The 22,698-nt window shown below is 49.0% G+C and overlaps 1 protein-coding gene across 5 annotated transcripts in view; it reads left to right on the top strand.

Moving 5' to 3' along the window:
- Positions 1 to 22,698, top strand: part of LOC140719394 (caspase recruitment domain-containing protein 11-like) — a 76,049-nt gene that overhangs the window by 26,759 nt on the left and 26,592 nt on the right. For 3 of the 5 annotated variants that reach the window (XM_073034013.1, XM_073034012.1, XM_073034014.1), the window contains exons 9-17: positions 1,907 to 2,032; positions 6,385 to 6,424; positions 10,377 to 10,408; positions 11,032 to 11,150; positions 11,522 to 11,574; positions 13,114 to 13,231; positions 14,194 to 14,332; positions 17,360 to 17,474; positions 19,994 to 20,234. In XM_073034013.1, coding sequence (XP_072890114.1) covers positions 1,907 to 2,032; positions 6,385 to 6,424; positions 10,377 to 10,408; positions 11,032 to 11,150; positions 11,522 to 11,574; positions 13,114 to 13,231; positions 14,194 to 14,332; positions 17,360 to 17,474; positions 19,994 to 20,234 — 983 coding nt within the window. The remainder of the gene's footprint in view (positions 1 to 1,906; positions 2,033 to 6,384; positions 6,425 to 10,376; positions 10,409 to 11,031; positions 11,151 to 11,521; positions 11,575 to 13,113; positions 13,232 to 14,193; positions 14,333 to 17,359; positions 17,475 to 19,993; positions 20,235 to 22,698) is intronic. The other 2 variants (XM_073034016.1, XM_073034015.1) reach the window with 2 other exon arrangements.

Below are 22,698 nucleotides of genomic sequence, written 5' to 3'. Positions count from 1 at the left end.
AAAATATCCGCGGCTGGTGCATCGGTAATGAAGCATCTGACTGGCCTGGGACAGGACGGTTAGATTCCAGAGGCGGGTTTTAACTGGCGGGGGGTGGGGGGGGGGGTGGGGAATGGCTCGCCAAACCGCAGAGGCTGGAAGATTGGCTTTGCACAGCAGAACCACTGGACAAGGGTTCGGAGGCCTGGCGTCCCACACCACCAGGTTCAGGAACAGCCACTTCCCTTCAACCATTTTGTTCTTGAGCAAACTGGCAAAACCCTACTGCAAGTTCAAAGTACATTTATTATCAATGAGTATATACTATATACAGTGCTGATCTGTTTCCCCACAAGCAGCCACAAAAGAACTAAAAACTCAATACAATCCATAAACAAAACCTCACACCATCAAACACAAATTGCGGAAACAATAAAAAATAAACAAATATCACACAGAACATGAAGCACAGTGTCTGCAAAAGTGAGCCCACAGCCGGGGAGCTAGTTCAGTGTCACAGCCAGTCCTGGGGCCCGTTGGCTGTAGGCCAGAGCCTCGGTACTAGTCAGTGTCACAGCCAGACCTGGGGCCCATTGGCTGTAGGCCACAGCCGAGGAGCTAGTTCAGTGTCACAGCCAGTCCTGGGGCCCGTTGGCTGTAGGCCAGAGCCTCGGTACTAGTCAGTGTCACAGCCAGTCCTGGGGCCCATTGGCTGTAGGCCACAGCCGAGGAGCTAGTTCAGTGTCACAGCCAGTCCTGGGGCCCGTTGGCTGTAGGCCAGAGCCTCGGTACTAGTCAGTGTCACAGCCAGTCCTGGGGCCCGTTGGCTGTAGGCCACAGCCGAGGAGCTAGTTCAGTGTCACAGCCAGTCCTGGGGCCCGTTGGCTGTAGGCCACAGCCGAGGAGCTAGTTCAGTGTCACAGCCAGTCCTGGGGCCCGTTGGCTGTAGGCCAGAGCCTCGGTACTAGTCAGTGTCACAGCCAGTCCTGGGGCCCGTTGGCTGTAGGCCACAGCCGGGGAGCTAGTTCAGTGTCACAGCCAGTCCTGGGGCCCATTGGCTGTAGGCCACAGCCGAGGAGCTAGTCAGTGTCACAGCCAGTCCTGGGGCCCATTGGCTGTAGGCCACAGCCGAGGAGCTAGTTCAGTGTCACAGCCAGTCCTGGGGCCCGTTGGCTGTAGGCCAGAGCCTCGGTACTAGTCAGTGTCACAGCCAGTCCTGGGGCCCGTTGGCTGTAGGCCACAGCCGGGGAGCTAGTTCAGTGTCACAGCCAGTCCTGGGGCCCATTGGCTGTAGGCCACAGCCGGGGAGCTAGTTCAGTGTCACAGCCAGTCCTGGGGCCCATTGGCTGTAGGCCACAGCCGGGGAGCTAGTTCAGTGTCACAGCCAGTCCTGGGGCCCGTTGGCTGTAGGCCAGAGCCTCGGTACTAGTCAGTGTCACAGCCAGTCCAGAAGCCTGATGGCTGCAGGCCACAGCCATGGAGACAGTTCAGCTCTGAGGTGAATGAAGCCACAGTGTAGCAACTCTTTGATCGCTTTGCACCAAAATCCTTTTGGTTTGTTTGCATTGTAGAAGTGTGTACAATTTCTGGTTTTCTTGTAAATGCAGCCTATCTGATGCAGCTGCAAGAAAGTTTTTCATTGCACCTGTGCATACGTGGACTTGTGCTTTGACAATAAATTTCACATTGATGGTGTTTCACCAACCCCCCCGCCCCAACAGTACTGAGCTACTGTGGGAATGGGCGGGGGGTGGGGAGTGTAGTTGGGGAGAGGGGGCATGAGCCCTGCTGGATCTGTTCAAAGTTCTAAGTGAATTTTATTAACAAAGTACATATATGCCACCATATACAACCCTGAGATTCATTTTCTTGTGGGCGTTCTCAGCAAATCTATAGAATAGTGACTGTAACGGTTCTCTCCATCCAGCTAACGCCCGGTCCGACGAACAGCAGTCCCGATTCCACCGGCTTTGCCGAGGAATGGAGCAGCGCGGAGCCTAAAAAAGGCAGGAGCCTCCCCGCGTCCAACCTCAGCAGACGGAATTGCGTCAAGGTACGGAGTTACGGAGTGGGGGAAGGGGGGGATCCGTTACCTCTCGACCTCGAGTCATCTGTCCCTTCGCAGTATCAGCTCTCTACACAATGAGCGTCCAGACGCTCTCTTCCAAATTGCAGGGGACTTCAATCATCAACTTTTACCCAAATTCCACCACAAGTCACCACAGCCATTAGGGGATAAACGGACTGGGCTCACACTCAATGTTTTAGGAACAACTTCTTCTCCTCCGCCATCAGATTTCTGGATGGACAGTGAACCCGTGAACGGTACTGTACCTCAGTAATTCTTTTGGTCTCGTTTTGCACTACTTAGTTGCTTTAATTCTCTTCTGCACATATATTATAATTTATCTCCCTACTGCCCGTTCAGCAATGGTGCTTAGGGCAGCAGTGAAGTCACTGCAGTCCGTCACGTAAGTCCCGGGTGGAGACCGGGAATCCCGTCACACTCAGATGTAGAAGGATTCTTCGTTGCTGTTTCAGTAACAGTTTTGTTTGACCAGTCAGGGTTGTTGGCCCTGAGCTGAACCCTCAAACCTGGAGGACTGGTGGACCACTCTTAGTCTGACCTCTGCCCTTTGACCTGTTTGGCATGGGTGACCCTACCAGGAGCCAAAGCATAAAGCCCGGACTCCAGCCAACATGGCTCTCCGGGTCACTGAGGCGCACAAGCCTCCAAACCCTACAACGAGGCAGTGGTCCTCTTGGAGGTGTTACAATTTACACATTTTTTATCAGTACTTTGCAGTTTATAGTTTTATTCTGCATTGTGATGTACCGCTGCTATAGAGCATCAAATTTCACAGCATATCAGAGACATTAAATCTGATTCTGATTATGATCATATTTCAGTGAACAGATGCATTACTTCCCAAAGACACCCCACGCCCTCATCGTGACCTCGCCACCCCACACCCTCATCGTGACCTCACCACCCCACGCCCTCATGGTGACCTCACCACCCCACGCCCTCATCTTGACCTCGCCACCCCACGCCCTCATGGTGACCTCACCACCCCACGCCCTCATCTTGACCTCGCCACCCCACGCCCTCATGGTGACCTCGCCACCCCACGCCCTCATCTTGTCCTCGCCACCCCACACCCTCATGGTGACCTCGCCACCCCACGCCCTCATGGTGACCTCGCCACCCCACACCCTCATCTTGACCTCACCACCCCACGCCCTCATCGTGACCTCGCCACCCCACGCCCTCATGGTGACCTCGCCACCCCACGCCCTCATCTTGACCTCGCCACCTCACGCCCTCATCGTGACCTCGCCACCCCACGCCCTCATCGTGACCTCGCCACCTCACGCCCTCATCTTGACCTCGCCACCCCACGCCCTCATCGTGACCTCGCCACCTCACGCCCTCATCTTGACCTCGCCACCCCCACGCCCTCATCGTGACCTCGCCACCCCACGCCCTCATGGTGACCTCGCCACCCCAAGCCCTCATCTTGACCTCGCCACCTCACGCCCTCATCTTGACCTTGCCACCCCACGCCCTCATGGTGACCTCGCCACCCCACGCCCTCATCTTGACCTCGCCACCCCACACCCTCATCTTGGCCTCACCACCCCACGCCCTCATCTTGACCTCACCACCCCACGCCCTCATGGTGACCTCGCCACCCCACACCCTCATCTTGACCTCGCCACCCCCACACCCTCATCGTGGCCTCGCCACCCCACGCCCTCATCTTGGCCTCACTGACCACCATGTTAATCCCAGCATGAAGACATCTGCTGAAAATGTCAGTCATTTCCCTGGAGTCATAGAAAGATAGAAAATTACAGCACAGAAACAGAAGCCCTTCAGCCCATCTAGTCCTTGCTGAACCATTTAATCCACCTATTCCCACTGGCCTGCACTGGGACCATCGCCCTCCATAACCCTCCCACACACGTACCTATCCAAACTTCTATTAAACGTTGAAATCGAGCTGGCGTGAAACACTTGTTCTGGCAGCTCATTCCACACTCACACGGCCCTCTGAGAAGATGGTAATAAATAATCTTGAACTTCCTTCGTATTCAGGAGATCCATTGATCCTCTCTCTGTGGTTCCGTGTCTGTCGCACCTCTGGGGTACAGTTCCGAATATTTGTAGTCCTCCGCATTAGGAAATCTCTCTGCATCTCAGTCCTTCCCTCCCCCTCACCGATGGCTGCTCCTCGGCACGGTAGCATAACACTTTAGAGTGCAAACGATTGGGTTTCAATCCCTCCCGGTCTGTAAGGAGTTCGCATGTTCCCCCTGTGGGTTTCCCTCCAAGCGCTCTAGTTTCCTCCCACACTCCAAAGGTGTACAGTCGTGGGCGTGGTATGTTGGCACCAGAAATGTGGTGAAACGTGTGAACTGCCCCCGGCAAATCCCTGGACTATGTTGTCCGTTGACACAAATCACATATTTCACTGTGTATTCGATAAATAAAGCTAATATTTTTACTGTATATCCCTGATTCCCTCCCCACTCCATCTCCAGATCTCATGGTTTCTTTCTCACTCAAGAGATCTAACGATTTCCCCCCTCCACAGGGAAGAGTGTCTGTATTCCCTCCGGGGTGCCATTCCAAAGATTCACAGCCATCCCCGTGAGGAAATTTCTCCACATCTCAGTCCTCACTGGCCCATCAGTGCTGGGAGTGAGACCTGTGGGAGCTGGACTTCCCAGAAATGGCCAGGCCCACTCGGATCCCCAGTGAAGGACAGAGACTCTCTCCTGTGGAGTGTTACACTGGCTGCTGTACTACCCCGCAGCCATGTTAATGAGGGACTTCCTCACAGGCTCTCCCCATGGATTATAGTGAACACAAGTAACAGGTACATAGAGTTGTAAAGGCAACTTTTGGCACATTGACCTTCAAAGATCGAAGTACTGAGTATAGGAGACAGGATGCTGGAATTGTATAAGACATTGGTGAGGCCTAATTTGGAGTATTGTGTGAAGTTTTGAAAGAGTACGGAGAAAATGTACCAGGATGTTGCCGGGTCTGAAGGACCCGAGTTATAAGGAAAGATTGAATAGGTTAGGACTTTATTCCTTGGAACGTAGCAGACTGAGAAGAGATTTGACAGAGGTATACAAAATTATGAGGGGTATAGATAGGGTAAATGCAAGGAGGTTTTTTTTCACTGAGGTTGGGTGGGACTAGAGGTCATGAGTTAAGGGTGAAAGGTGAAAAGTTTAAGGGGAACATGCGGGGAAACTTCTTCACTCTGAGGGCTGTGAGAGTGCGGAATGAACAGCCAGCGCAAGTGGTGCTTGTGAGCTCGATTTCAATGTTTAATAGAAGTTTGGATAGGTACCTGAATAGGAGGGGTATGGCGGGCTCTGGTGGCGATGCAGGTCAACAGGAGTAGGCAGTTTAAATGGTTCAGCATGCACTAGATGGGCCAAAGGGCCTGTTCTGTACTTTTCTATGACAAGCTGCCAGAGAATTGTGAAACTTGCCGGCTGAAGGAGACAGAGTTGAGAAGATGCAGCAGAAATCCTAGACTTGGAACTTTGTCGTCACTGATTAACTGCCAACGTACACTCCTTCCTCAGCCGCACTTTATTTACTCGTGCACAGGGAGGACAGCCTGGCCCCTGTTCTGAAGCCTGAACAAAGAAGTGCCATTTTTACACAGAAATTGACCGGTTGTGCACGGATACTGACCAATTGGTAACCCGGGTCCCTGCCACCAAACTTTTCTGAAGTTTGAACAAAGAAATGTAATTTTTATACAGAAATTGTACATGAAAACTGATCCAGTGGAAACTTTGTGCACTTCTGAATTGCCACTGTTTGCATGTTTAAATCACAGTGCACATCGCTGCTGTTAATAACTAATTAAATCTGCATGTCGAAGGCCAATAATACTCGAGAATTTACAAAATAAATGCCCAGAAGGATTATCCCTTAGCTTGCAACTTTATCTTGCCTTGATCTGCTCGGTAACCGTGGTTCCCAGGCCGTACAGAAAGGCTGTACAAGAATTAGGCTTTGGAGGGCAAAGTTCAGCCTGGGTGACTGTACTCGGTCAGCGCTCTGTGTCTGTCAGCTTATCATCTTACCTGTTGCTTCTGTGACTTTGCAAACAGAGCAAGGCTGGCCAAAGCATCGGCACTCTGTCCTGTTAGCACCCCATTTTGACCGCAGTCTCCACAATCAGAGTGCGGCTGCAGGCGGACCGCGGTCAGGAGCCTGACCCGCTGAAGTAGGATAGGTGTGTCCACTGAAGAGGACACAACTAGGAGTGGGTTCATCCACCTGACTGCCCGGCCCACGTGGGTGGTGAGGAACGTCGGAACATTTGCCCGTCCCACTGTCTAATCCCGCCCTTCCTTTCCTTCCAGAGACAGGAATTCCCGTCAGTCCAAATGCCGGAGTTTCCAGGTGAGTCTTTGATCGTCAGCGGCCACACGGTGCGGTGCGTCTGCGTTAGAACTGAATCGCTGTCAATACACAATCTATTCAACATTGGTGCATCTCATTGTACTAAAATGAACAGGGATTGTCAGTAAAACTAATCCAAAGTGTCACACACAGAGTGCGGAGGAGCCCAGCAGCTCAGGCAGCGTCTGTGGAAATGAACAGAGTCCTGACGCGGCCTCCTCAACGTCAGTTACTCCCGTCGTAAATTGGGGGACCGTCTCATCAAGCTCCTCCATTCAATCCAGCACAAACGGGAATTCCCTGCGGCGAAACAGTTTAATTCCCATTCCCATTCCTGTTCTGTCATGTCAGCCCATTGCCTCCATTTGTACCAAGATGAGGCCATCTTCACAGTGGAAGAGCAACAACTTATGTCCCACCTGGGTAGCCTCCAACCCGATCGCATGAATATCGATTTCTCCTTCCAGAAAACAAATCCTCCCTCCCACCTCCTCTATTCGCCACTCTGACCTTTTACCTCTTCTCACCTGCCTATCACTTCACCCTGGGTTCCCTCCTCCTTCCCTTTCTCTCCTATCAGATTCTTTCTTCTCCAGCTCTTGACCTTTCCCATCCACCTGGCTTCACCCATCACCTTCCAGCCAGCCTCCTTCTCCTCCCCCCACTTTTCTATTCTGGCATCTTCCCCCTTCTTTCTCAGTCCCCGATGAAGAGTCTCGGCCCGAAACATCGACTGCTTATTCATTACCATAGATGCTGCCCGGCTTGCTGAGTTCCTCCAGAATTCTGTGTGTTTCTCTGAATTTCCAGCAACTGCAGACTTAATAATACACAATGTAATTTTGAAGCGGTAATTGTTATAATGAGATAATGTTGCAACTCCATGAAACTGTGGTCAGACCACATTTGGAATATTGTGTTCAGTTCCGGTCATCCCATTATAGGAAGGATGTGGAGCTTTAGAGAGGGTGCAGCGGAGATTTACTGGGATGCTGCCTGGATTAGAGAGCTTTCCTTCAAGTCAAGGTCAAAGTAAAGTTTATTTTCTAAGTACGTACGTATGTGTGTCATGTGCCACCTTGAAGAATTTACGGATATTATACTTCTACATCAACAATGACAGACAAGCAATCATTGTGCAAAAGAAGACAAAATTGTGCAAATAAAGTAATAACACTGAGAACATGGGATGCAGAGTCCTTGAAAGTTCAGAGTTTTTATTATTTTATTGTTGAGCTACAGCACGAAGTTTCAGCCCTTCAAGCTACACCACCCAGCAATTCCCAATTCAATCCCAGCCTAATCACAGGACGATTCACAATGACTAATTAACCTACCAACCGGTACGTCTTTGGACTGTGGGAGGAGACCGGAGCACCTGGAGGAAAGCCATGCGGTCACGGGGAGAACGTACAAACTCCTTACAGGCAGTGACGGGAATTGAACTGGAGTCGTCTGTGCTGACCGCTGCACTACCATGCTGCCCTGCGGTGAGTGAAGTTATCCGCACCGGTTCGGGAGCCTGATGGTTGTAGGATTCCTGGATCTGGGGAGCCTTATGAAAATAGGTTGAATATTTTCCTGCACAAATTGAAAACTCTCTCGTAACAACTTCACCTCAGAAGAGGTAGTGTCAAGTTTTACTGCGTTGTTGTCTATTTTCCTATCGAGAACCATCAGTGAATGTTCGAAATGCTCAGCCCAGACAGGCATATCCTCTGAATTTTCTTTCAAAGTTTTCCCCTTTCCATTGCTGGATTCAGGAAGCTGCTTTCCACTTCTTAAAGATTGTGACATAATAACAACTATTCCCCTCTAAGATCCGACAAATAAAAGTTAAAAATTCAAAGTTTAAACTGGGGAAAAGGAAGAATTAATCGCAGCCACACAAAATGAGTGTCACTCCATTGGGCAGAAGGCGGAGACTTTTTCCCAGGGCAGAAATGGCTAATATGAGGGGGCATCATGTTAAGGTGATTGGAAAGAAGTATAGATGGGATGTAGGTGAGTGGTGAGTGTGTGGAATACACTGCCAGGGAGTGGGGTAGAGGCAGACACATTAGTGGCAGTTAGGAAACTCTTGGATGGGCACATGGATGAAAGAAAAATGGAGGACTGTGCAGGAGGGAAGGGTTAAATTGACCTCAGAGGAGGTAAAAAGGTCAGCAAAAGATCCTGGGCTGAAAGGCCTGTACTCTTCTACTTTCAATGAATGGGCCCAGTCATTGATGTGACGAGACATTAAAGCACAATGTGATTTAAAGAAAGCCTTGCATTTCTGTATCACCACCCACATCCATTTTCAGAGGCCCTTTTATTTACAGAAATTTACATATGTTTATTCACTAATGAAATACATACGATAAACCAGGGGTTCACTAAACTATTTGCAATTGCAAATTAAAATTTGATTTCTATTATCTACAAAGCAAACGAGCCCCTGTGGTAGCCCACCGTTCTTGGAATAGACACTGCGTGCGTCTTCTCCAAGGACACCCAGGCACAGACGTAGCCCCGGAGGAGGGGCAGGCAGTCTGCTTGGGCAAAGCCCTCAATCGCCCGGCACCTGCACCCGTGATTAGTTCCAGAGGCCCCTTGCCACAACTGGAAACGCAGCAGTCAAATTGTGCATGGCAAGATCCCACACAGTCTTGTGAGAGTGATCAGGTATCTTGGAACTACGAAAGAGGGGCAAATATTGACCTCAACTGGGGACTTTTCCAATATTGTCTCAAAGTCTTTTGTATCTTCCTGAGATATCCCCAACCTTCCCTCCACTGCCCCCCTTGCGATACAAGATCCCCACAGTACTATCGGCAGAGGATTTGTGGAAACAGACAGGTTTGAGCCCACAACCCCACAGATTCAAAGGTCATAATGAGCTACACCAGGGAATTGACACATTGCATGCAACTCCCACCTGAATGAAGTCTCCGTTGAGGTCAGTGGTGTCGTTTTAAGAGGGAAACACAACTAGCGTTCCTTCAGCTCTGACAGGGGTTTTGGATTAAGTGTGATCCCGTGTTTGCCTGGATCCTGACAGGCTGGAAAGCTATTTCGAGTTTCCACAGAAATCCAGAGAACCTAGAGAAATTCCGTAGGAGGGTCAATTCAGAGAAAGCTGGTCTTACTGAAACCACAGCAGGGGCCAACAGAGTTAACTCAGGCTGGAACAGAACATTGTGCAGCAGATAAAGCAAGTTAGTGATGCAGAGGGCAGCTTGGGCTGAAAATCACACTGGCTACAGGAAAGCAGGTTCCATCACCAAGGACACTCACCACCCATGCCACGCTCACTTCTCATAGCTGTCATCAGGAAGTGCGCAGAGAAGCCTTCAGTACCATCCCATCATGTTGAAGAACAGTTTTACCCTTCAACCGTCAGGCGTGGAAAATTTCACTCGCTCCCACAATGAACTGATTCCACAATCTATGGACTTGTTCTTAAGGACTCCTCAACTCTGTTCTTCATAATCTTTGTTTTTTTCCCCCTTTTTTTGCACTTACAGTTCGATGTCTTTTGCACGTTGGTTGTTTCTCAGTCTGTGTAGTTTTTCATTGATTCCATTGTGGTTCTTTGTATCTATTGTGAATGCCCACAAGAAAATGAATCTCGGGGTAGTGTATGATGACGTATATGTACTTTGGTAATAAACTTATTTTGAACTTTGAACATTTTAGAGTTCCTGTTCACGTAGAAAATGCTGGAGGAACTCAACAGGTCAGTCAGCATCTACAGAGAGGTATAAACACTCAATTTTTGGACCAAGTTCCTTCATCATGTTTATTCCCCTCCCTAGATGCTGCCTGACCTGCTGGGTTTTCCCAGCAATTTGTGTGTGTTGCTCTGGATTTCCAGTAGCTGCAGAATCATGTGTGTTTATGAACTGCTGTTCACTGAGCAGGCTAATTGCATTGCCACAGCAGTGATTTCTGTTGTTCTGATTCACAGAGAGTGAAAGTGGTGAAGAAACGCCTGTGATGGTATGTCTCTTCCGATTTTAGCATGCAACCGCTTTGCGGGTTCACCTTTGCCACTTCATCTTGACTTTCTCCTTAATACGTGCCGTTGCCCTCACTCCTCATTGTCTACCCGCACTTCATGTTTTCCTGTAACTAGTGGAAAAAGCACTGGGGAGGGTCACCTCACTCTGGTGTTTCTCCTTCACTCTCCTCTCCTATCAGATCCCTTCTTCTTCAGCCTTTTATCTCTTCCACCTATCACCTCCCAGCTTCTCACTTCATCCCACCTACCCACCTTCCCCCTCACCTGGCTTCACCTATCCCCTGCCAGCTTGAACACCTTCCCCTCCTCCCCACCTTCTTATTCTGGCTTCCTCGCCCTTTCCTTTCCAGACTCAGAGCAAAACATGGACTGTTAATTCATCTCCATAGATGCTGCGTGACCTGCTGTGCTCCTTTAGCGTTTTGTGTGTGACCCTTAACCCATTTGTGCTTTTATTAATAACTCCGGACTCCTGGGATCCAGGAGAGGGGGGCAGAACCCTTTCCTTCGCTTCTCTAACTCCAGATAACAAAATTGCCATTTAAAGTGGACATGGCAGAATGGGCTTACACTGTTGTCCCTTCTCCATTCTCTGTTGCAGGAAGTCCTCTGGCTGGACATCGAAAATGAGGAGAACATCAACAGGTTCTCGATGATTCCCTTCCCACCTTGCAAGGCCTCTCTGATGCGACGCGTTAGAGACGAGGAACTCAGCAGCAGGTGACACAGTAACTGCGACGCGGCAAACGTACAGTCAAAGCTCGTTCGCATCGGAGGCACAGGTCCCAGCTCAGGTCAAACCCCAGACTCTTGATACAGATGCCACCCCGCTCCCCAAATCTAAGGGTCCTTCGGTATTCACCGGGCCACAGCCTGGGAACTCTGTCCTCTGTGTTGAGTTTGCTTGAGTTGAGTAAATTCACCAATCCAGTTTAGATATGGTGTCAAAGGGCTTGGCTTTTTCATTGATTGGACTCAGTTAGTAGGTCATGATAATATTCTCTCATTAAAAGTTCAAAGTTTTGCCCCAGGTTCTTCATCCCGCTTTCCCAATGAGATCTTGTTCACCGTCTGCTTTTCTTTTCACCCAGGTTTGAATTCGGGCCCCTCCGGAGTTCAAAGGATTTTGGCAACAGTTGTCCAGGTACCTGCCTGCGGAAATGTCTGAACATCCCAGGGGGGTGGGTGGGATGGAGAGGGTAGAGAACTGCGAACTCTGGAGTAGGAGCTGAAAATCCTCATCAACTGCCCTCGTTCTGCACCTACCACCGTTCCCTTTGGGGTTGATTTCAGCCTGAGACCCCCGTGAAGGTGATGAACAACTAGTACTGTAGTACTGCTGTACCTCCCATTTCAGTGCCAGTGTTCCGTTATCATAATCATATCTATTATCACTCGTTTATAAAGCGTCACGGTAGTGTAGTGGTTAGCACAACGCGTTGCTGTACCAGCGACCCGGGTTCAATTTCCACCGCTGCCCGTAAGGAGTTCGTACATTCTCCCTGTGACCGCGTGGGTTTCCTCTCAAAGTCCAAAGATGTAGGTTAATTGGTCATTGTAAATTGTCGTGTGATCAGACTGGGGTTAAATCAGGGGATGCTGGGCGGTGCAGATCGAGAGACTGGAAGGGCTTTTATATATATTTATATCTATCTTGAAATGTATTGGTTTGTGGCAGTGGTTGAGAAGCAGAATCTCTCTTTTTCCATTCACTATCTGGTTCCCCTCTTAACCCTTCTCTTGTCTGCACCTGTTCATCACCTCCCTCTGGGTCCCCTCCTCGTTCCCTTTCTCCAATGGTCCACTCTCCTCTCCTATCAGACTCCTCCTTCTCCAGCCCTTTACCTCTCCCACCTCTCACCTCCCAACATCTCACTTTATCCCTCTCTCCCCCACCCACCCACCTGGTCTCACCTGTCAACTTCCACTTCGTACTCCCCTCCGCGCTCTCGTTCTGGCTTCTCCCCCCCTCTTCCTTCCCAGCCTGAAATATCGACTGTCACTCCTCTCCATCGATGCTATCTGACCTGCTGATTTCCTCCAGCATTGTCAGTGTGGTACACAGGAGATGCGTCTGTCTGCGGTAACCCCTTCACTCTCCACCTTTGCTTCAAACCCATCACCTCCTCCATTATTTTGCCTCCTGTAATTGTCTTCTTTTTCTGTAATTGTCCTGACGAAACGTCGACAGTGCTTCTCCCTATAGATGCTGCCTGGCCTGCTGTGTTCCACCAGCATTTTGTGTGTGTTGTTGTTTGAATTTCCAGCATCTGCAGATTTCCTCAAGTCGTCTTTTTCTCCTTCTTTCACATTTATCATCAGTGAAGTCAGTAGCGTGTGGCCTGTGCCCAGGCTCTCCCTTCTTTACAGCCTATCCTTTGGTCACCTTCCCTAAAGAGCTTTCCTTTGAGCCACCCCGGGATGGGCAGCACTGTGGTGCAGCGGGTAGAGTGACGTCCCCCAGTTCGGTGTGTGTGTGTGTGTGTGTGTGTGTGTGTGTGTGTGTGTGTGTGTGTGTGTGTGTGTGTGTGTGTGTGTGTGTGTGTGTGTGTGTGTGTGTGTGTGTGTGTGTGTGTGTGTGTGTGTGTGTGTGTGTGTGTGTATAGAGTTTGCCAAATATCATGAGGAAATGCTTCAAGTGTGTTCATTGGCGCAGTGAAAGCCTGAGCTGTTTTGTCTGCAGATCAAATTCAAAACCTGTGCTTATCGTTCACTGCCGGCTCAGAGAGGAATCCCTTGTCCCCATGTTCGACATTACTGGCCAGCGATTCGAACAGCGTCAGAGCCGACACTGACAGGAGGTAACTCACAGACTCCGATCCAGCCCTCGCACACCCTCAGCCTCACCGATACTGTGCCCTCCCCCTCTGTCCTTCACTGCGACCATCATCCTCTTCATCCCTCCATCCATCCGCCCTTCATCCTCCAGCCCTCAAACACCCTCCATTCCTCCATCCATCACCTATCCCTCTACCCGTCACTATCACCCTCTGCCTCTCCATCAGTCCACAGCTCACCCACTTCCACCAAACAGCCCTCCTGCTCCAAGCCTCAACCACCCTCTGCCCAACACCCCCCCAACTCTCTAGCACCTCCACTGATCAACCACCTTCGACATTCCTCAACTCACCCTACTCCTGAACCTCTCAATGACTCCCTCCAATCCTCCACACCTCTAACCCTCAACCACCTCCTCCAGCCATCTGCCCTTCATTCTCCAACCCCTCTACATGTCACTGTCACCCCTCACCCTCTATCCCTCCACCCATTACCCCTCCACCCCTCACCCTCCACCCATCAACCCTCACCCTCCACCCCTCACCCTCTACCCCTCCACCCATCACCCCTCACCTCCCTCCACCCTCCACCCATCAACCCTCACCACCCCTCACCCTCCTCCCTCCACCCTCCACCCATCACCCCTCACCCTCCACCCTCCACCCATCAACCCTCACCCTCCACCCCTCACCCTCCTCCCTCCACCCTCCACCCATCACCCCTCACCCTCCACCCATCAACCCTCACCCTCCACCCCTCATCCTCTACCCCTCCACCCATCACCCCTCACCCTCCACCTTCCACCCTCCACCCCTCACCCTCCACCCCTCCACCCATCACCCCTCACCCTCCACCCCTCCACCCATCACCCCCACCATCTACCCCTCCGTCCATCACCCCTCACCCTCTACCCCTCCACCCATCACCCCTCACCCTCTACCCCTCCACCCATTACGCCTGGTTACAGGTGTTTGTCTTGGTGCAGGACACAGTCTCTGTCGTTGTCTTTGCCGGACCTCAGCAACGTCAATCATGAGCGTGAACGCGCCCTCAGGGAGCTCGAGGGTGATGCAGCCACCATCTTGGACAACCCCGAGCCAGAGCAGCGCTACAAACTACTGGGGGTGAGTCAGATCTTCAGGGTTCTGATGTTTCAAGAAGGTTCTTTTAGAAGTCGAGAAGGAGGAGCAAAACGTGTTGCTTCATGATCGTTGACAGAAAAAGGGAACTGAAAGTGCTAGAGTGCTAACTGCGAAGGGAAAGCTGAGATTCAAATTGCGCCTGGCAGAGAGCACCTATACTTATACCACACAGGTGAGGAAAATTTCATTCAAATTTATAAATAAACATTAACCAATTGGAAAAGTAGCAAGTTAAGACCATAAGATAGAGGAGCAGAATGAGGCCATTTGGCCCATCGAGTCTGCTCCACCATTTCATCATGGCTGATCCATTTCCCTCTTGGCCCCAATCTTCTGCCTTCACCCCGTATCCCTTCATGCCCTGACTAATCAAGAATCTATCAACCTATGTTCTGAATGTACCCAAAGACTTGGCCTCCACAGCTGCTTGCAGAAACAAATTCCACAGATTAACTACTCTCTGGCTAAAGAAATCCCTCCTCATCACCTTCCTAAATGGACGTCCCCCTATTCTGAGGCTGTGAGCTCTGGTCCTAGATGCCCCTACGACGTATAGGAAATATCCTCTCCACATGCACTTTATCGAGGCCTTTCAACATTCAATAGGTTTCAATGAGATCCCCCTCGTTCTTCTAAACTGCAGCAAGTAGCCATCAACTGCTCCTCATTTGACAAGACTGTCAGCCCCAGAATCATTTTTGTGAGCCTCCTTTGAACCCTCTCCAATGTCAGCACATCCTTTCTTAGATAAGGGGCCAATGAGAAAACACTTATTCAAGTGATGCAGAACAAAGAGCTTCCAGAGTTTTCCAGAATTATACTTTGCTTAGCCACCAGGGGCGTATTAAAACTGTTATACATATAAGAACTACTTAAAATACAAGCAGATAATTAATTGTAAAACTGCAAAGAAAATAACAATTAAACAGTCGAATCTAAGAATTAAATAGTCAGATTCAACAGTGCCAGGGTCTCAGTGCCCATCTGTCCCTATGTTGGTCAACTATACCCCAGCCTCTACTTGTTAGTGTTGGACAACAAATGCTGGTGTTGCCAGTGACTCCCAGGTAATGATGACGATAATGATAATGATTGACTTTATTTTTCACAAGAATACCTACACATCCACCAATGACAGGACTGGCACTGCCCAATCATCCACCAATAACAGGACTGGCACTGGCTAAACATCCACCAATAACAAAACTGAGTCTGCCCAATCATCCACCAATAACAGGACAGGAACTGCCCAATCATCGACCAATGACAGGACTGGAACTGCCCAATCATCCACCAATAACAGGACTGGAACTGCCCAATCAGCCACCAATGGCAGGACTGGAACGGTCTAATCATCCACCAATGACAGGACTGGAACTGCCCAATCATCCACCAATAACAGGACTGGAACTGCCCAATCATCCACCAATGACAGGACTGGAACTGCCCAATCATCCACCAATGACAGGACTGGCACTGCCCAATCATCCACCAATGACAGGACTGGCACTGCCCAATCATCCACCAATGACAGGACTGGAACTGCCCAATCATCCACCAATGACAGGACTGGAACTGCCCAATCATCCACCTCACAGCACACTTTCAACCCCTGATATCTGTGGGCATGTCTCACCATTGTAAAGAAGAAAGATTAACTTTATCACATGGGCATCAAAGTATCGAAACATATGTTTGTGTCAACAACCAGCACAGTCTGAGGATGAGCTAGGGCAGCACACAAGTGCCACCATGCCATTGGCACCAACATAGCATGCCCAAGGTTTACTACCCTAACCCGTATGTCTTTGCACTGCGGAGAAATCCGGGGCACTCGGAGAAACTTCATGCAGACACGGGGAAATCGTACAAACAGCGGTGGCAATTGCACCCCGATTTTCTGATCCCTGGTGCTGTATAAAGTGTTACGCTAACCACCAGGGTTCTGTGCCACCCAACACACAGATTCTGAGCTTAAACCTGTCCCAGGATATAAGAGACTGAAAATGTTGGAATGGAATATAGAACATTAAAGAGGACAGGACAATGTTGTGCCGGATTATTAACCTATTCTAAGACCAATCTAAACCTTCCTGCATACATAACACTCGATTTTACTCTCGCCCATCAAAGCGTCCCTTAAATGCCCCTAATATATCTGCCTCTACCACCACCCCTGCAATTCTGAGCAACACACAAGATGCTGGAGAAACTCAGTGGGTCAGACAGCATCTATGGCGGGAAAAGACATTGACTTCTTTGAATCCCCCAGTGGCTGCCAGGAGCAGATGATAAAGTTCTGGAGGGACCTCATCCTGTACTCAGTCAGGGCTTTCTAACCGGTGGCAGTTGTCCTTCACGGCACCAGATGGTGTCCGTGCGGAGTTTGCATGTGTGAATTTCATCCAAGTGCGTCAGTTTTCTTCCCAATGACGTGCGGGTCAGAAATCGGAACAAGATAGGAGAGTAGCTTAGCTCATGGTGGAGTGGCGGAGCAGACTCGATAGGCCGAATGGCCTACTTGGCCCAATTGGTGGATGAATTGAGCGCCTCGGTAGCGTAGCGGTTAGCGCGACGCTATTACAGCTCAGGGCGTTGGAGTTCAGAGTTCAATCCATCGTCCTCTGTCTGTCCTCTACGTGGAATGCGTGGTTTTCTCCGGGTGCCCCGGTTTTCTCCCGCAGTCTAAGGACGTGCCGGTTAGTAGATTAATTGTCCTGTGCTTCGTTTATCGGGGGTTGCTGGGCAGCACGGCTCGAAGGGCAGAAGGGCCTGCTCCACACTATATCTCTAAAATGAAGTGAATAAATAAATGGCTGCGAGGTACAGGTTGTCCCAGCCACCTGGGTGAGTGGTGTAACCCAGGGGAGGTGTGGGGAGGGTAACATCGATCAAGGTAGGAGTGGTGTAACAGTACCCAATGGGCCAAGAGGATGCATCCCATCAGGCGTAGCTGGGCTGGATGTGGACAAACTTTTGGACTCATCCTGTGTTTGAACGTTTCCGCAGCTGGACAAGGAAAACAAGCAGAGGACCACGCTGCCAAACTGTGCTGGGAAGAGAGCCTTCTGGACCGTGCACCCGTGTGCTTTGCCGGATCCCCTTCAGTTCCAGCCAAGCAAGGGTAAGTGGGTCAGGAGTGTGCTGCAACCTGCCAATCGTTTCCTCCTGGAAGCCGTCTTTGGTTGATCCTCTCGTCTTTGGCAACTGTGCCTTTGGTACGTAAATCCTCTCCAAATATTGTTTCATCGCAAGGTGCCTCACCTGAAAACAGATGGTGACCAAAACCTACCTCTGACCAGCCCATTGTCTTTATGCTCCCATGTGGCTTAGTCTTCGACTCAGAGTCACGCCGTGTGAAAACACTGATCCATACCAACCAAAATTCCGATTCAAAATAGCCCAATTTGCCTGTATTTGGACAATTTCCCTCGATACCTTTCCTATTCATGTACTTGTCCAAGTCCCTTTTGAATATTAATCATGTACCTGCCTCAAACACTTCCTCTGGCAGATTATTCCACATACTAATTCTAACTGGCCGTATCACCAGCTGGTATGGAGGATCGAACCAAGCTCTTAGAGAGTTATAAATTAGTCAGCTCCATCACGGCCATTAGCCTCTGTAGTATCCAGGATATTTTCAAGGAGCGATGCCTCAAAACAGCGGTGTCCATCATTAAGGACCCCCATCACCAATGTCCCCTTCCCATCGCTACCTTCATGAAGCAGATAGAGAAGTCTGAACTCTCAATATTTCAGGGATAGCTTCTTCCCCTCTGCCATTTGATTTCTGAATGGACGTTGAACCCATGAACACTACCTCCTGGATTTTATTTTTATTTTTGCAATACTTAATTAATTTAACTAGATATATTATAATTCACATTCTGTTCACTATTATTATGTATTACATTGAACTATCACTGCAAATTCGACAGATTTCATGACATACGCCAACGATATTAAACCTAATTCTGGTTCTGCCACTGACCACGCTCTGGTTGAATCACTCCACCTCAGCTTTATATTAGGACTCTGTCCTCTCACCGTAAACCTGGGCCCTCTAGTTCTTGATTCGCTGAAGAAGACAGTGTACATTCATCATATCAATGCTCCTCGTACCTCTGTGAGATCATCCCTTATTCTTCTATACTCCAATGGATAAAGTTTCAACCTGCTCAGCCCCCCTCCCTAAGTCACTCCCTTGAATTCCGGCAACAACTTTGTAAATTGTCTCTGTACTCTTTCCAGCTTAATGGCATCCCTCTTATAACAGGGGTGATCAAATGCCCCAAGATTCACAAATATTCCAAATGTGGCCTCAGCTACAATCGCAACACTGAATGCAATGCCCTGGCTGAACATGTCTGCTTGCTGTTGCTTGGGCATGGAAAGAGTTCAGCCCAGGAACCAGCCCTCCGGCCCTCAATGTTGTGTCAAACCAGTTGAAAAAGAAAATCAAAAAATCCCCAAAACTATTCTCTCCTCCCTACACTACGTCCATATCCTTCCATCTTCCTCACATCCATGTGCCTCTTAAAAGCCTCTAATGTATTTGCCTCTACCACCAGACCAGGCAGCACATTCCAGGCATCCACCACTCTGAGTAAAAAACTTACCCCTCACATCCCCCTTGAATACACCCCCTCTCACCTTCAATGCATTCCCTTACTGGTATTAGACATTTCAACCCTTGGAAACAGATACTCCCTATCTACCCTGTCTATGTCTCTCATATTTCTGTTGGTCTTTTTATGCATTTCTACAAACCAACTACAAAGAAAAGAAACCCAACAGCAAAATGAAAATACAGCGCAAAATAAATATATCAAAAGTATAATTCATAACAATAAGAAAACAGCACCCAGAATAAAATCATATAAAGTTAGTATCCTCCCCTCCCACCCACTAGAAACCTCCAGGACAATCATTACATTATGTAAAAAAATAAGGAGAGCATTCAACCCCCCCCCCCAAAACTGTAAATATAGTTAAAAAAAAGAATAATAAGGTCTACTACAAAAACTATAATGTAATTTCCATCAAAAAGAAACCATAAAACTTAGAGGGGAAAAAAGCTAAAAGTAAGAATAAGCTTAATCTAAAGAGGAGTTATGAAAATAATCAAGAAAAGGCCCCCCACACCTTTTGAAATCGTCTCTCATATTCTTATAAACCTCTATCAGATCTCCTCTCGGCCTCCGACACTCCAGAGAAAACAACCCCAGTTTATCCAGCGTCTCGTGATAACACACGCCCTCTAAACCAGGCAGCATCCTCACAAACCTGTTCTGCACCCTCTACAGAGCTTCAACATTCATCCTATAGAGGGGCAACCAGAACTGGAAACAATACTCCAGATGAGGCCTAACCAGAGTCTATAACGTCGTGACTTTTGAACTCAATGTTTTGACTAATAAAGCAAAAATTCTGCAAGCCTCTTACCCATCTTATCGACCTGTGTAGCCACTTTCAAGGAGCTATGAACTTGAATCCCAGGATCTCCCTGCTAGTGACACTGTATATGGACAATGTTGCGTGAACGGTGCACACACACGTCAACGGGCTGGCGACCGATTCACCCTCCTCAGTCACTGTCTGCTCTGTGCAAGGCACCAGTAATAATTTGTGGATGTCTAGCCTACAGGACGCTCCAGAGTGTGCGGCAGGACGATGAGCGGCTGAATGAAGACTCCTTCTACATCCGAGTGAACCTCAATATTCTGGGACAGGTCGACAACTGCTCCTTGCAGGTGAAGTGTGATGAGATTTTGCACGTGTTGGACACCGAGTGCCACTCGGGCAGTGAGTGGCTCTGTGCTCGTGTGGACCCGGTCACTAAGCAGGACCTAGAGCAAGGAACCATTCCCAGCTATAACAGGTACAGTGGTGTGGGGGACTTGCAAGATTTATCAGCAACACCACGTCAGTGTCTATGACCTGCAGGTACTTTATTCAAAGGGGGGTTGTTGTGGGGGGATCAGAAGCTACTGCAACTTCTCCCAATAGTGGGAGGTTGGTTTGTCCAGAAACAAAATCGCAGTAAGTGGAGTCATCGTATCGGGTCAGAGGCTTTCCTCAGAGTGAGAGGTGGGCCGGGAGGGGTTATGTGGTGCCGTGGGGAGGAGTGAGGTGTGTGGCCAAGGATGACAGGTTATAACAGGTCAGGAGATAACTCCATGTAAATTCTGTGCCACAAAATGGTTGAAAAGATTAATCGACAGGATTCTACTTTCCTGTGACAGTGCCTACTAACCTAATCATTCCTGGAATGTGGGAGGAAACTAGAGAGGAAAACACGGGGAAAACGTACAAACTCCTTACAGAGGGCAGCGGAATTGAATCTGGTTCACTTGCACTGTAATGGTGTTACGCTAACCGGTACGCTATCGTGCTGACATGACTCCTCAAGGGTAATTAGGGGCAGATTACTAAATGCTGGCTCAGCCCACATCCTCCAAGAGGACCACAACCTTGTCGTGGTTTGGAGGCTGGCGTGCCTCAGTGACCCAGAGAGCGATGTTGGCTTTATGCCTTGGCTCTCATTGGGGTCACCCATGCCAAGCAGGTCAAAGGGTAGCAGCCAGACTAAGAGTGGTCTACTGGTCCTCTGGGTTCGGGGGTTCAGCTCAGGGCTAACAACCCTGACTGGTGAAAAAACGGTCGTTATGTAAACAGCAATGAAGAATCCTTCTACGTCTGAATGGCAAAGGATATACAGAGGTATACAGAGGTGGAGGACCTTTATTTCTGCCCTAAGTAGCACCAAGTGACATAGGCAGTAAGTTAGCCCACAGGACTTGACCAAACGGAGGACAGATGAATCACAGAGACTGAAATCAGAAATGCTGGGAGAACTCAGGCAGTCAGTATCTGTGGAAGGAGAATTCAGACAACGTATCGTGTCAGAGGCCGTTCCTCAGAATGAGAGGTGGGTTGTGTGGGGGGTTGCCATGTGACAGACAGACAGACATACTTTATTGATCCCGAGGGAAATTGGGTTTCGTTACAGTCGCACCAAGAATAGTGAAGAAATATAGCAATATAAAACCCTAAATAATTAAATAATAATGTTAATCATGCCAAGTGGAAATAAGTCCAGGACCAGCCTATTGGCTCAGGGTGTCTGACACTCCGAGGGAGGAGTTGTAAAGTTTGATGGCCACAGGCAGGAATGACTTCCTATGACGCTCAGTGTTGCATCTCGGTGGAATGAGTCTCTGGCTGAATGTACTCCTGTGTCTAACCAGTACATTATGGAGTGGATGAGAGACATTGTCCAAGATGGCATGCAACTTGGACAGCATCCTCTTTTCAGACACCACTGTCAGAGAGTCCAGTTCCACCCCCACAACATCACTGGCCTTACAAATGAGTTTGTTGATTCTGTTGGTGTCCGGAGGAGCGAGGTGTATGGCCAAGGATGACAGGTTATAACAGGTAAGGAGATAAGGAGCATAGGTACTGACCTTCAGAAGACGGGTGCTAGAAATAAGGTGAAATAAGACCACAAGATATAGAAGCAGAATTAGGCCATTCAGCCCATCGAGTCTGCTCTGCCATTTCATCATGGCTGATGCATTTTCCCTCTCAGTCCCAATCTTCTGCTTTCTCTCCAAATCTCTTCATGCCCTGACAAATCAAGAATCTGTCAACCTCTGCCTTAAATATACCCAATGACTTGCCTTTCACAGCCACCTGTGGCAACAAATAAAATGGATTCACCACCCTCTGGCTAAAGAAATTCCTCCTCATCTCCATTCTAAAAGGAGACACCCCTCTATTCTGAGGCTGTGTCCTCTGGTCTTAGACTCACTCACCAAAGGAAATAGCCTCTCCATATTCACTCTAACGAGGCCTTTCAACATTCAATAGGTTTCGATGAGCTCACCCCCTCATTCTTCTGAATTTCAGTGAGTAGAAGCCCAGAGCCATCAAACACTTCTCATATGATCAGCCTTGCAATCCCGGAATAATTTTTGTGAAAATGAAAAAGGACAAAATCAGAGAGCAGTTACCTGAATTTGGAAAATATCAGTATTGATTGCATGATAGGATATTATGTTATTTTTTCGTACTGATGAAAGTTCTTGGCCTAAAACATTATCTGTCCATTTCCCTCCATAATTGCAGCCTGACCATCCAAGTTCCTCCAGTGTCTTTGTGTGCTTCTCAAGGTACTATTCCTCCAGTCCTCTCTATGGCTGTGGAGAGATAGGTCAGAATGGGATTGAGAATTACAGTGGCAGGCAATGGGGTTCTCAGGATCCTCCTTGGGGACTGATAGCAGTTGCTCCACAAAGTGGTTTGCCCAGTGCAGAGGAGGTGACATTGCGGCACGGTAG

This window comes from Hemitrygon akajei, chromosome 31, assembly GCF_048418815.1.
Source record: "Hemitrygon akajei chromosome 31, sHemAka1.3, whole genome shotgun sequence".
Lineage (NCBI taxonomy): Eukaryota > Metazoa > Chordata > Chondrichthyes > Myliobatiformes > Dasyatidae > Hemitrygon > Hemitrygon akajei.
This window is presented reverse-complemented; position numbering and strand designations above follow the sequence as displayed.